This window comes from Ictalurus furcatus, chromosome 13 (assembly GCF_023375685.1).
Source record: "Ictalurus furcatus strain D&B chromosome 13, Billie_1.0, whole genome shotgun sequence".
Taxonomy (NCBI): Eukaryota; Metazoa; Chordata; class Actinopteri; order Siluriformes; family Ictaluridae; genus Ictalurus; species Ictalurus furcatus.
In genome coordinates, this window is record NC_071267.1 from 18,048,275 (window position 1) to 18,061,338 (window position 13,064).

At 37.2% G+C, this 13,064-nt stretch overlaps 1 protein-coding gene across 3 annotated transcripts in view; it reads right to left on the bottom strand.

The window, feature by feature from the left end:
* Positions 1–473: 473 nt before the first annotated feature.
* LOC128617546 (cadherin-18) overlaps positions 474–13,064 on the bottom strand; it is a 137,348-nt gene continuing 124,757 nt past the window's right edge. For all 3 annotated transcript variants that reach the window (XM_053640703.1, XM_053640705.1, XM_053640704.1), the window contains 2 exons: positions 7,167–7,418; positions 474–3,348 (listed from right to left, as the gene is read on the bottom strand). In XM_053640703.1, coding sequence (XP_053496678.1) covers positions 2,789–3,348; positions 7,167–7,418 — 812 coding nt within the window. In that variant the 3' untranslated portion in view covers positions 474–2,788. The remainder of the gene's footprint in view (positions 3,349–7,166; positions 7,419–13,064) is intronic.

Sequence of the window (13,064 nt, forward strand, 5' to 3'; positions counted from 1 at the left end):
CTCCAAAGGTGATCATTGATTGGGTACGAGTATAATTAAACAGGAAACGTATTGGCTTAGACTACTCCACTGAAAACAAATTACAACTCACCCTAAAGCAAAGGATTATGTGAAATGTAGTTTTCCATTGAATTTACCCAAATATGTAGCAAACATGCCATTTATTCAGCTGCATTTTTGGGAGGTACCTACATACAGTGGCAAGAAAAAGTATGTGAACCTTTTGGAATTTCATGGTTTTCTGCATAAATTTGTCATAAAATGTGATCTGATCTTCATCTAAGTCAAGGGTATTGACAAATGTAATGTGTCTAAAATAATAACACAAAAAAAAATTCGGATCTTTCATGTCTTTATTGAGAACAACCAAAAAAAACTCAGTGCTTGTGAAAAAAGTATGTGAACCCTTGAGTTAATGACCTGAAAAAAGCTTTTTTTTTTTTTTTTTGCACACCTGGAGTCTCGTTAAGAAAATGAGTTTGGAGGTGTGGACTACAGCTACTTTGACTGATAAAAACCCCTCAAACTTTTGGAGTTTGCTGTGCACAAGAAGTACACGCTTATGTGAGCCATGCCTCGATAGCTTTCAGAGGATCTGCGATCAAGAATTGTTGATTTACATAAAGCTGGCAATGGTCACAAAGTGATTTCAAAGACTTTAGAAATTCACCAGTCTTCAGTTAGGCAAATATTTTACAAATGAAGACACTTTGGGACTGTTGCTACTCTATCAAGAATTTTGGCACCTAGTCAAAATGACACCAAGAGCACATCGAAGACTCATCAAGGAGGTAAAGAAACAACCCCAAATGACAGCCAAAGATTTGAAGGCATCGTTGGAACTGACTAACATCTCTGTTCATGAGTCTAAAATACGTAAAACATTTAACAAGCAGGGTATCTATGGCAGGACACCACGAAGGAAGCCACTGCTTACTAAAAAGAACATTGCTGCATGCCTGAAGTTTGCAAAAGAGCACATTGACACTCCACAGCGGTATTGGCAAAATGTTTTGTGGACTGATGAAACTAAAATTGAACTATTTGGAAAAACCACACAGCACTACATCTGGCGTAGAAAGGGCACAGCATATCATCATAATCCCAAAACATCATCCCAGCTGTAAAGTGTGGTGGAGGAAACATCATGATTTGGGCCTGCTTTGCTGCAGCAGGGCCTGGCCAGCTTGCAATCATTGAGGGGAAGATGAAATCCCAAGTATATCAGACAATTCTTCAGGATAATGTGAGAATGTCTGTACGTCAGCTGAAACTGTGTAGAAGTTGGGTAATGTAACAGGACAACGACCCAAAACACCGGAGCAAGTGCACAAAAGAATGGCTTCAGAAAAACAAAATCCGCCTTTTGGAGTAACCAAGTCAGAGCCCAGACCTCAACCCAATAGAGATGCTATGGAATGACTTGAAGAAAGCCATACACATGAGACGTCCAAAGAATATGACAAAGCTAAAGCAGTTCTGCCAGGAAGAAAATTCCTCCTGAACGATGTGCAGGTTTGATCCACAGCTACAGGAAGCACCTGGTTGAGTTTATTGCTGCCAAGGGGGGTCAACCAGTTATTAATTCTAAGGGTTCACTTACTTTTTCCACTGCCATTTTGAATGTTGAATGAGTGTGTTCAATAAAGACATGAGGGATCAGAATTTATTTTGTGTTATTATTTTAGGCACATTATATTTGTCAATACCCTTGACTTAGATGAAGATCAGATCACATTTTTGACAAATTTATGTAGAAAACCATGAAATTCCAAAAGGTTCACAAACTTTTTCTTGCCACTGTATATGAAATACATTCTAAATCCAGCGTGATACATGAGCCCCAATGTGTGCGTATGAAGTAAATCAATTCTAGATTATGTCAAGCTTTCTAGCTAGAGATGCTGTTCAACAGGGACTGTTCCATTTGACAGACATACATGCATGTACATAAACACTAATATTCATTAATGCCTCCTTTCATTTGTCTAGTCTACCTAAAACACAAGGGCTGAAAGAGAAGCTAGTGCCTGAGGAGCCTATCTGGATGTAATAAAAGGAAACTTTATGTGTAATAATTAACACCGATACGGAAGTGCTAATCAAAAGATATATTATTATAATGCGCCTGAACATGTCATCAATGAAGGCTGTTGTTATAGTCTCTGAAGACATGTTTGAAAAATGTATACTGCTCTCATGCATTAACATTTATTAATGTTGTGGGCTTCCTAGGCGCCATATATTAGCCTAACAACAGAATATGCTGGGTGAATTATGCACATCATATTGTAAAACTCAAAAAATGAATAACACAAGCTATCCTGCACCTATGCAATAGCTACTGTATTACAAAGTATTACAAAAATACTTATTTTATGTCAGCAATAACCCTGAAAATTGGTTTTCCCCATAGTACTCTAGACTGTCAATTTATTCTAGACAGAAAATGATTAGTTACACTTTTTATCACATATATCCATGTGTCCACATTTAGGACTTTATTGAGCAATAAAAAATATACACCAGGGAAAATATTGAACTTTTTCTATTGTTGTTTTTCTTTTTAAGTTTTCCTCCTCAAATTGATCTCCTCCAACGTTACGAGAAGAAAAATGCAGGTCTTTTCAGCAGGATAACAGTCTGAAAATGTTTCACTTTATTGATAAAACAATGACATCCATGATAGCAAAAGAGAGCAGTTTAGCTCTGTTATTTGTGTGTGTGTGTGTGTGTATGTGTGTGTGCACATGTGTGTGTTCAAAGTTTTTTTAAACAGTCTAAAAAATTAAGTGCGTTCATCAGGCTCATTTGCATTTGGTTCATGTTCCATATCTGCTTCCTCCCCAGAGAGTTCAGCTAGTTTTTTTAATTCTGGACCCCACTCATCCAAGGTGCTGTAGTTCTGTTCAGAAAGGTTTCCAGCTGAGCCTAGGGAACTGATGGATCCTGCCGGCGACCCTTGACCTTCATATGCGTAAGTCTGTAGCGAATCGTAAGGGGGTACACTAGTATCCTGGTCTGCCTCTGCTAGTCTCTGTTTGATGAAGTCATGGACATCTGTATCCCCATCTGTCTCCAGTGAGCTGGGACTATGACGGTTACAACCATAGTGGCAGGGTCTCCTTGTTGACCTGCGATAACCCCCCTCGGGCCGAACATCTCGCCGGAACTTGAGCTCTTCAGCAGCTTCAGGATTGCGCAGAGCAATTATGTCAAAAGCCTCAGTGTCTTCCTCACCTCCGCCTTCATCATCATAGGTAACCACATTTTCACGAACATCTTCCTCTGAGATAATCAGTGGCTCTTTCTTGCTTCGCCGCAAAGTGATGAACAGAATCACGATTGCTGAAATTACAAATAGAAATATTAGTGCTCACTTTGCATTAATTTAAGATATAAAATGTTTGCATTTGTAAGCAACAAACACTTATGTTTAATTTCAAACAAGCAGTAACACACTTCGGGTTAAGCTACAGTTCAGCAAAAGCCATCTGGCTAATAATATTAGTGTAATAGGTGGTAACCTGCATATCTGTTCTAAATAAAACAGGAAAGGCATAAATGTGTATAAAAGGTTTATTATAAATGGAAAAGTAGTAATATCAAAACTATAAGATATGACAGATGATAGATAAAAAGAGCTCTTTAATGGACTGAAGTCCCATTCAGGGTGTATTGCCATCTCACGCCTAGTGCTCCTGGGATAGAGTCCAGATTCAAAGTGACCCTGACCGCGATACGATAATACCATGATAGTGCCATAATAACCATTTTTTTATTTATCAAAAATATTAGATTAGAAATAGAAAATCATTACCTTTTAATAATCATTGCAAAGAACATCAAGGGAACAAGAACAGAGCAACATCCACTGACCAATTACTTTATATAACCTAATCACAAGTCTCCAAATAAAGAATATATTAAAATCCACTAGAAACTTACATTGAAATACATTTACTAACATTATTCCTTATACTGAATTTATATTACAGGAAGTTAAAGGTTTGCCAAGCTGGAAAGCCACTGCATATTAAATTAGCATTCAAACATTACCCGAACAACACATGTGCATTGTTGAGAAAATTATGAAACAAAGACCAATGGAAGTGAATAATAGTTCTTTGATATTGCATTAGGATGCAGGGCTCTAATAGAGCAATGCGGCTCTGGGACCTGTAAGTTTATAAACACATTAGCTGTATTTAGCATGGATGCCAATTATTGACAACAACAATAATTAACATTATTGCTGGTTTCTCATATAAAATATTTACCCTGAGGGCTGCATAATTTGCATAAATATCAGGGAATTAACAGAGGAAAAATTAACCCCTGGTTATATACCTGGTTATAAAATAACCCCCTGGTCATATACCTTCCTTTAATAATCAGTTCAGACTACAACATTGCATTAGAAAATCACTACACTAATTTAAATACAAAAAGCATCAGCACAAAGACACTGTGAATTCTATTATTCTCTACATTGAATTATAAAATCAAGCATCATTAAGCCACTGAGGTACAATTACACTCAATGTAAAGATAACTCTTTATTCTTTTTGCAGTGAGTGCTTGAAAAGATTTCATTTTCCTTAATGAAGTTACAGTAAACTAGAGCACTACAGCTGGAGAAAAAACAGCTAAATGCATTTGTGCCATATTTGAGGCTGCTTCTTTTTATTATACTTTATTGTCATGCAGATTTTGCTAAGAGCGTTAGGCAGAAAGATGTGTTATTTTATGGAGGAGCTGACTTGTTTTGGAATACCAGGCTTTGGGATATATTTATCCTAAAAGGGCTGGTATGATTGAACTTGCTTGAACTTTCTAGTCCTTGAAAAGCTGACTCATCCATTCAGTGCAGAGCCACAGAGGGAATAGACAAGTGATGGAAAGAGGAAGGGAACGGGGAGGATAATCAATTTGTGCCTCTGTTTTCAGGTCTTGTACATTTTAATAGTGGTCATTGGCCTGTGACAAGCTAGGCATGTTCTCCTTATCTTTTACTGCCCACAGCCTCTGCACCTTTTTTTGGTAATTCTCACATTTCTAGCCTCCCACCTGTTCTTTCAGTTTCTACCAGTGCTTTATTTACTTCCCCCACTTAGCTGTCTGAGTTTAAATACTCTGACTAACTCTCTCTCTCTCTCTCTCTCTCTCTCTCTCTCTCTCTCTCTCTATATATATATATATATATGTGGCACTGATTCAGTGGCTTTCTTGTGCAATAATTCTTGCTCTCACTGTCTCTTTCTGTGAATGTGTGGTACTCACTTTAACTATTCCTCAGTGATGCCCTTCTCTTCAACTCTCCATCTCAAGCTTTATTTCGCTCTCTTAATCGATTCACATTATTGCTGCTTTGCCATATAGAAAATATAGCCTAAATTGTAGTCTTGGACACATTAATAATCACTGCAAAGAACACCAAGTGAAAACGACGAAACATCATCCACAGACAATTTACATTCACATGCACAACTTAGTTGGTGTTCATCGCTTTTCTGTTTTATCTTGCTATTATAATTCAGATACTGCCCTGGTTCTGGATGACCGCAGCTCATCTGACCCACTGCATATGTATATGGCCCAGTCTAGGAATATGTGTAACCTTCATACCTTACTGTACAGGGACAATAACAGAGCCCTTACCACCCCCCCTCCCCAACACACACACACTTTCCTGCAATCCCAGCACTCCACAGGTTTATTTATGTTGGACATTGGCCTCCATGTCAAAATCTGCCCTCTTTTTGCTGGTGCACTGTTGTTTTCTGAAAGTGCTCTAATTGCACCTGTTGTGCTTATAATGGAATTTACCAACATGCCTGGAGGTTTCTGTCAGCGGTGAAGAGAAACAGCATTAAGTAAAAGTAATACTATTATGCCAATGTGCAAAGGTGACCTTTAATGAGGTTATGACCCTATAAATGCTGTCTTAACAGTATTGAAACCTAGACCAAATATTCCCCATCCCACTTGCAAAACAAATGTCCAGAGGTAAATATCCAGGATAAAATATCTACAACCCATGACCATATTGGATATTGATCAGTTCAGGCTGGCTGTAGAGAATGGATATTTTAAGTACAGCTTAAAGGAAGAAAGGTATTCTATGTTCCACACAGCCAATATAATCTGTGCTATAATAAAAGGTCACAAGTGTACCGACATGAAAATGTGGTCTAACCACTAAGTGGTTTTCAAGTCCTAGTGCACATGGCAGTATTAGTCAATTATGCTATTTGAAAACAATTATCATTGCTTAAAATGTGCATCTTTCTAAAAGTCTTTTCAAATATGAACAGAATGTGAAGGAAACTGTATATATATATATATATATATATATATATATATATATATATATATATATATATATATATAGTGAGGGAAAAAAGTATTTGATCCCCTGCTGATTTTGTACGTTTGCCCACTGACAAAGAAATGATCAGTCTATAATTTTAATGGTAGATTTATTTGAACAGTGAGAGACAGAATAACAACAAAAAAATCCAGAAAAACGCATGTCAAAAATGTTATAAATTGATTTGCATTTTAATGAGGGAAATAAGTATGTGACCCCTCTGCAAAACATGACTTAATACTGGGTGGCAAAACCCTTGTTGGCAATCACAGAGGTCAGACGTTTCTTGTAGTTGGCTACCAGGTTTGCACACATCTACATTTATAGGAAATCCAACTAGATTTCATAAAACTTTTCACATGAGATTGGGATGTACATTAGAGTAAGGCTAACAAATAATCTGCATGTTGTTTGAACAACCTGGTTTAATATAATTATATATGAGTTTACGCCATAGACAAATATTTAATTTCTATGATTTTAATGTGCTAAAAAAGTCAACAGAATTGACATGAACATCTATGTATGACACAAATCAGTGGTTAACAGGTACTAGACAATTAAATTTCTAAATTTAATGTCCACCACTTTGTGCTTGACCTCCTGTGTTTATAAGAGTCCTTGTTAAATTAGACTTATTGTTTGCAGGATGTGTTTCACAGTGAGGCTAATAATTCAGTGTTCAAATTAAACATTTAAAAATAGAAGTAACCCACTCAAAAGCTAAAAACAGGCAGTGTTAACTATGACTAGAGTTTAAAGGTGGAATTGCAGGGTGTGGATGAGGACTTACCCAGCAGTATTAGCACACACAGCAGGATGGCGATAAGCGCGCCAGTGCTGAGGCCTGCAGAAGAAAGGAAAGCCTCGCCCTGACAGATTTTGTACTGGGTACCTCGCTGACACTGGCACACATGCAGGGTTAGTGTGCTGGTGCTGCTCAGTAGGGGCTCACCTCCATCCCACACCACCACGGGCAGCTCATATATCTCCTGAGTCAATCTGTGGAAACGGCGCCGTCTCGCTACAATACTAGCTGTGCTGTCTGAGAGAGAGAGAGCGTGAGAGCGTGAGAGATTGAAGTGAAAATAACAGGATGAGTGAAACAAGCAGAAAAATGAACACCTCATTAATCACAGAGACAAAAGATGAGGAAGAACAATAATGTGAAAAAATGAAGAAAATAATATGAAATATTGGCAGATTTAGTTGAGTAATATAAAGATAAGAACATGAAAGATGTGTGGAACAAAGATGAGATTAGATTAAATTAGTGTGTTTTGAGTGCAGGCCATTCAGGCTGTCTGGTTGCACAGTACACTCTCAGAGTGCTTAGGAGCCCATTCCCACAGATGGGCTTTTAATGGGGAAATTAAGGTGAGGTTCTGGCACTTAGACTGCAGAGTATGAGTCCTATCTAGTAACTGCAATCTGGAGCACTGAAAGCAAACTACTTGAACAGAACATCAACCTAATGAGTTTCCATATCTCTCCTACTGTCATTCTCTCTACCTCTCTAACCACAACTGGGGACTATTCTTTGTTTTTAGTATACATGCTGCAGAAATGTAGATATAGTTAAACAGAATGCAATGGTGTGAGACAGATTTTGTTAATGAGAAACAATAAGTTGATTACAAGAGGGAATGATGAGCTGAGACAGGGAATGATGAGCTGAGACAGGGAATGATGACAAAAATTATATCAGTGAGTGCAGGTTATGGTTATGTCAATGTACTATTTGGCAAGCTTTTGGAAAATATCAGTATACTTCATTTACAATGTTACAGTGCACCATGCTGGTTTTTGTGACCAACACCTAGCATAGTCTTTAAAATTACAAATAGTAAATCAACACTGACACAAAATGTTGATTTATATTAATGTAGATTTATGCCAAGCATGCATAATCAATCCAAATAAATTCACTCTGATTCCAGATTGTTATTGATCTGTTGAAATTGACCACACTCTTTCAAGGGTTCTTCAAGAGGTCATTGGATAGTTGAGGGTTCTTAGATTTCTAAAAAACCTTCTACTTGAAAGCCTTTTTAATTTTTGATAGGAATATATAGGATTATATGTGGGATCTCACCATTAATCCAACTGTTCATCTGCTTCAGAGAACCTTTAAGGGTACTATGACTGAACCCTTAGAGGTTCTCTGAGGCAGATGAACTTTTGGTATAATGGTGATACCTACCATTGGTCTAAATAATACTATAGAGCACAGGTTTCCAGTCCTGGGCCTGGAGTACACCTTACACATTTGAGAGTTTTGCTTGCTCTAAACACAACTGATTCTGAAGTAATGAGTTGAAAGCTGTGGCTTAACCAGGTAGAACCTGGAGAAAGTGCATCCTAAACTTATAATTAAGTATCATTTCCCCTATTCTATGCTGAATAATTTATATTTGTAGATGTTACATTAAATGGACATAAAGATCATATCTTTCATGGCTTTTAAATTCAGCAATCATAAATATTGTATTACACATATTGTTTAGACAATTTACAAGCACACTGCATCTACTCCAAACCAAATTCATCTAAGAAGCTTAAGAATAATATAATGAGAATCTAACATCCAGCATGGTAATCTGATCGCTCCAATTGTCATTTTAATAAGTTTTAAATTGTACCACTCTCAGCAAAACATAGTAAATTGTCCTTATAAAACAGAAATCAAGAATTTGTGTTATTTCACACTGCCACTTTGATCAGCTTTGTCATGATGCACTCATGCAGAGTACACCATGATTCATATTGTGAAAATAGCAAGTTAAAAGTTTACACTCTCATCATTCCACTATCGAAACGGATTACCCAGCTTAATTAATCGCACAGAAATTTAATTCAGATTTCCAAATGAGCTATTAGCTGAATTTTGGCTACATATAAATATCCATCCATCCAGTCATTCCCTGTACCACTTATCATACACAGGGTCATGGGGAGCCTGGTGCCTATCCCAAGGGTGCTCAGAGCACAAGATGTGGGACACATTGGCTGGACACAATTGCATACACACTCACACATGCATTCACACACAATGGACAATTTTAGATGCCAATCAGCCGACAATGCATGTCTTTGGACTGGGGGAGGAAACCAGAGTTGCATATAAAGATAGATATTATAATTTTGACTGTTTTGTTTTTCTTCCATTACATTGCTGTTGTTAAGTCGTTATATCAGTCTATGCATTGTAACCCATAAGAAATCGGTGGTTTTGTTTTGAAATGCATTTCAAGTCCACTCTTAAATGTATTTTAAACATCCTTTTATTTAATCCAAGTGAAAAACATAAATCAATCATTGTATAAATGTGTTTAATAACAAATCTATTATGTGCCACAATTACTGGCAACCCTAATATGAGAAAAATATATTTGAAGTATATTCCCAATGATATTTAAAATTGTTAGTACACCTGGGTGATTAGGAACAGGAAATTCATCTTTTGATCTCAAACCCAAATGTCTTCAATGCATAGCAAAAACAAAAGAATTGACCTTGCTGTTCCAGTACTTTCTGGAGGGGACTGTATCTGGTTTTGTTCTTCATAAAATGTCTAGATAAGATGAACATTGTGAAACGTCTTTCATTCAAGCCTTTCATTTAATTTCCAAGCTAATTAGAAACGACAGTGACAATGTTTTCCAGACAACTTTTTGTGATATTGCACTAGCTAAGTTAGAACTGAATTAAGGTGGCTACAGAAAGAACAGACCAGCAGTGGTGAAAAAATTAAAAATAATGCAATGGCATGGTAGGAGTGAGGTTGAAGTGCCAGAAACAAGCTTGGTAAATTGAATCAACAATGAATTTGACTTGAATTTGGCTGTTGGTTAGCTGGTTTCATAGATTAAGATTTTTTATATAGCTGCAGGTCTCTGAAAGAAGTTAAGAATGTTAAGTGAACTCACTGACAAACACAGAGGATAATAAGTCCAATGACATATTTAGCATGACAACATTGACAGGTGAAGTCATGAAAAATAGAAGGTGCCAATAGTCTGGCCAATTAATTACTGTGTTTCATTAATTAGCATAGTATTAATTAGCATAGTATTGCTAGTTGTTGTTTTGCAGGCAGAAATGATATGAGACAGGCAGGCACAATGGATCATCAACACTGTCAGAAAGCTTACAGTTGGATCTAGAGTTAATTCTTAGCCAAGCAATCATCAAAATAAGACAGAATGAGGAAAGATGCCACCAATTGCATGATAAGCTTGCACAGAAAAAAAAAGCAAAAAGAAATGCAGTTAAGTTTTAAAACAAGCCAGGGAATTCAAACAACCTCGCATGATGTTGAAAATAAAATATAGGAAAGGATCCATCCAGACTTACTGAGAAGCTGGTTAGTGTATGAAGCTGAGTGTTGAAATGCCAAAAACTAGGACATTTTTTCAGCGACACGCAAGCACAAATAAGAATCAAGGAAATATGTGAAAGTGAGGGAGAAGAGTGCAGGAAAACAAAGTGTTACTTTGTACCCCCACAATGGAAGGCACAGAATGGTGAATGGTGCATGGTGATTGCAATGAAATAACGAAATATACAATTTGTTTTCTTCTTATATCCATCCATTTATTTTCTATACCGCTTATCCTTCAGGGTTGCAGGGAGCCTGGAGCCTATCCCAAGGAGCATCGGGCACAAGTCGGGGTACACCCTGGATAGGGTGCCAATCCATCGCAGGGCACAATCACACACCACAGACAATTAGGAGATGCCAATCAGCCTACCATGCATGTCTTTGGACTGGGGCAGGACACTGGAGTACCCGGAGGAAATCCCCAAAACACGGGGAGAGCATGCAAACTCCACACACACACTGAAGTGGTGGGCATCAAACCCCCAACCCTGGCAGTGTGAGGCGAACGTGCTTGCCACTAAGCCACATGCGACCTTTCTTCTTATGTACTCAAATGAAAATTCATTTACCAGTGGCTTAGATGACTGCCAAGATATCAGGTGCCACATTTTTAGATGCACAACTTAGATGCACAGACACTACTGCTGGATTCTGACAGAATATTCTCCATGGAAACTTACCCCAATTAACATGTTCAGTTACACCTTTTGGAACAGTAGTCTTTTAAGCTGTTTTATATGGAATATTGTTGGCTCAAGAATATATCCAGAAATTGATCACACGTTTGGTAGGTCTTGGAAAAGACTGTCTGTGATTGTATGTTGTTGACATTCAGGCATTTATAGCAGTGAATCATAAATGCTATGGAGTTAATTTGCTACTTGTGCTGATGAGTTATATCAGTTTGAAATGACATGTTAAATTCCTTGGCCATGCTGAGGTACACCCTGACCTAGACAAGATGAAAGCCATCACTCAGATGTTAAACGCAAGGCTGTTATTCGTTCGTTTGTTTGTTTGTTTAATGTGATCAATTTATCTAGCACTTTTCTCATACCCAAGGTTGCTTTACAAAGTGTGTAACACAAACACCAATAAATGAAAACAAATATGTGAAGAGAAAAGTTTTTCAACTCAGATTTGAAAGAAGCAATGCAAATGTAGTCACAGATAGACTGAGGTAAGTAGAGACCTAAATCTATACTTAATTATGATGCTCATATGGCTATATACACAGAAATACAATGCCATGACAACATAAGTCATAAATGTGTGTATTTTTAAACAATCTAATGCCATTCATGACACTGTAATAATACATATTTCATACATAAATTATCTGATACTAAATTAAATCGATTTTGGTTTTAATAATTGACATATTGCATCATCATCATTATGTCATTCTGATCGATCTGAAGTATACTGAGCTACAAAGTCAGCTATCTGTAAGTTCTAATGTAAGTCATTGCAGAAAGTGTCATAATACAACCTTATGTCAACACAAATCTGTATCACTTGACTCAGGTGTTATATCAACTAGACACTAAAATTGATAAAAGCAGTCTTTATGACAGCTGCTGCATAATGGAATCACACAAGGCTAGCTCAAATACAAAATAATACAAAATGTTCAAGAAGAAATTGCAGTTCTGGTGTCACATACATGATCTGATCTCTCTAAATGGCAAGCTATTAAAGTGCAGGAGAAATGTCTCATATGTGGTACCTCATAAGGAAGCCAGATGAGATTGCAAAAGTTGTTACACATGACTGCACATGTTTCTCTGTGTATGAGCTTGCATGAATGTATACAGATGGTGGGGCATCACAAGCAAGTAGGAAGGTCTTTTCTGTTTACACGAATAATTTATTTTCTCATGCAATTAAATGGCTGCACAAAAAGAGTGTCGTCCCACTCCATTTTCCAAACAAACTCCTGTAATAATTATAATGGTAGACAGCTGAGGACAAAACATGCCTAATTAACTTACACACTGAAAGAGGAAGAGAGAGAGAAAGAAGAGAGAGAGTGAGCGAGAGAGAGGGCTACCATAACCTCAACATTGTCTGAGCTCCACAGTTGTCTAAGTGATCGCCAGCAGTGATTTATATTCATGATCACACTTTCCAATTTAACCCGACTGTCAGGAAATGCAGGTCCATAGCCAAAGCTCCACTTAACCAATTCAAGAGGGCCATGTCCTATAGATCAACAATATCCAAATGCAAATTAGAAGCTCTCTGCAAATTATTTGTCCCCTGCAGTACATGCTAATGTTTAACCACAAAAACAACCAATTATTG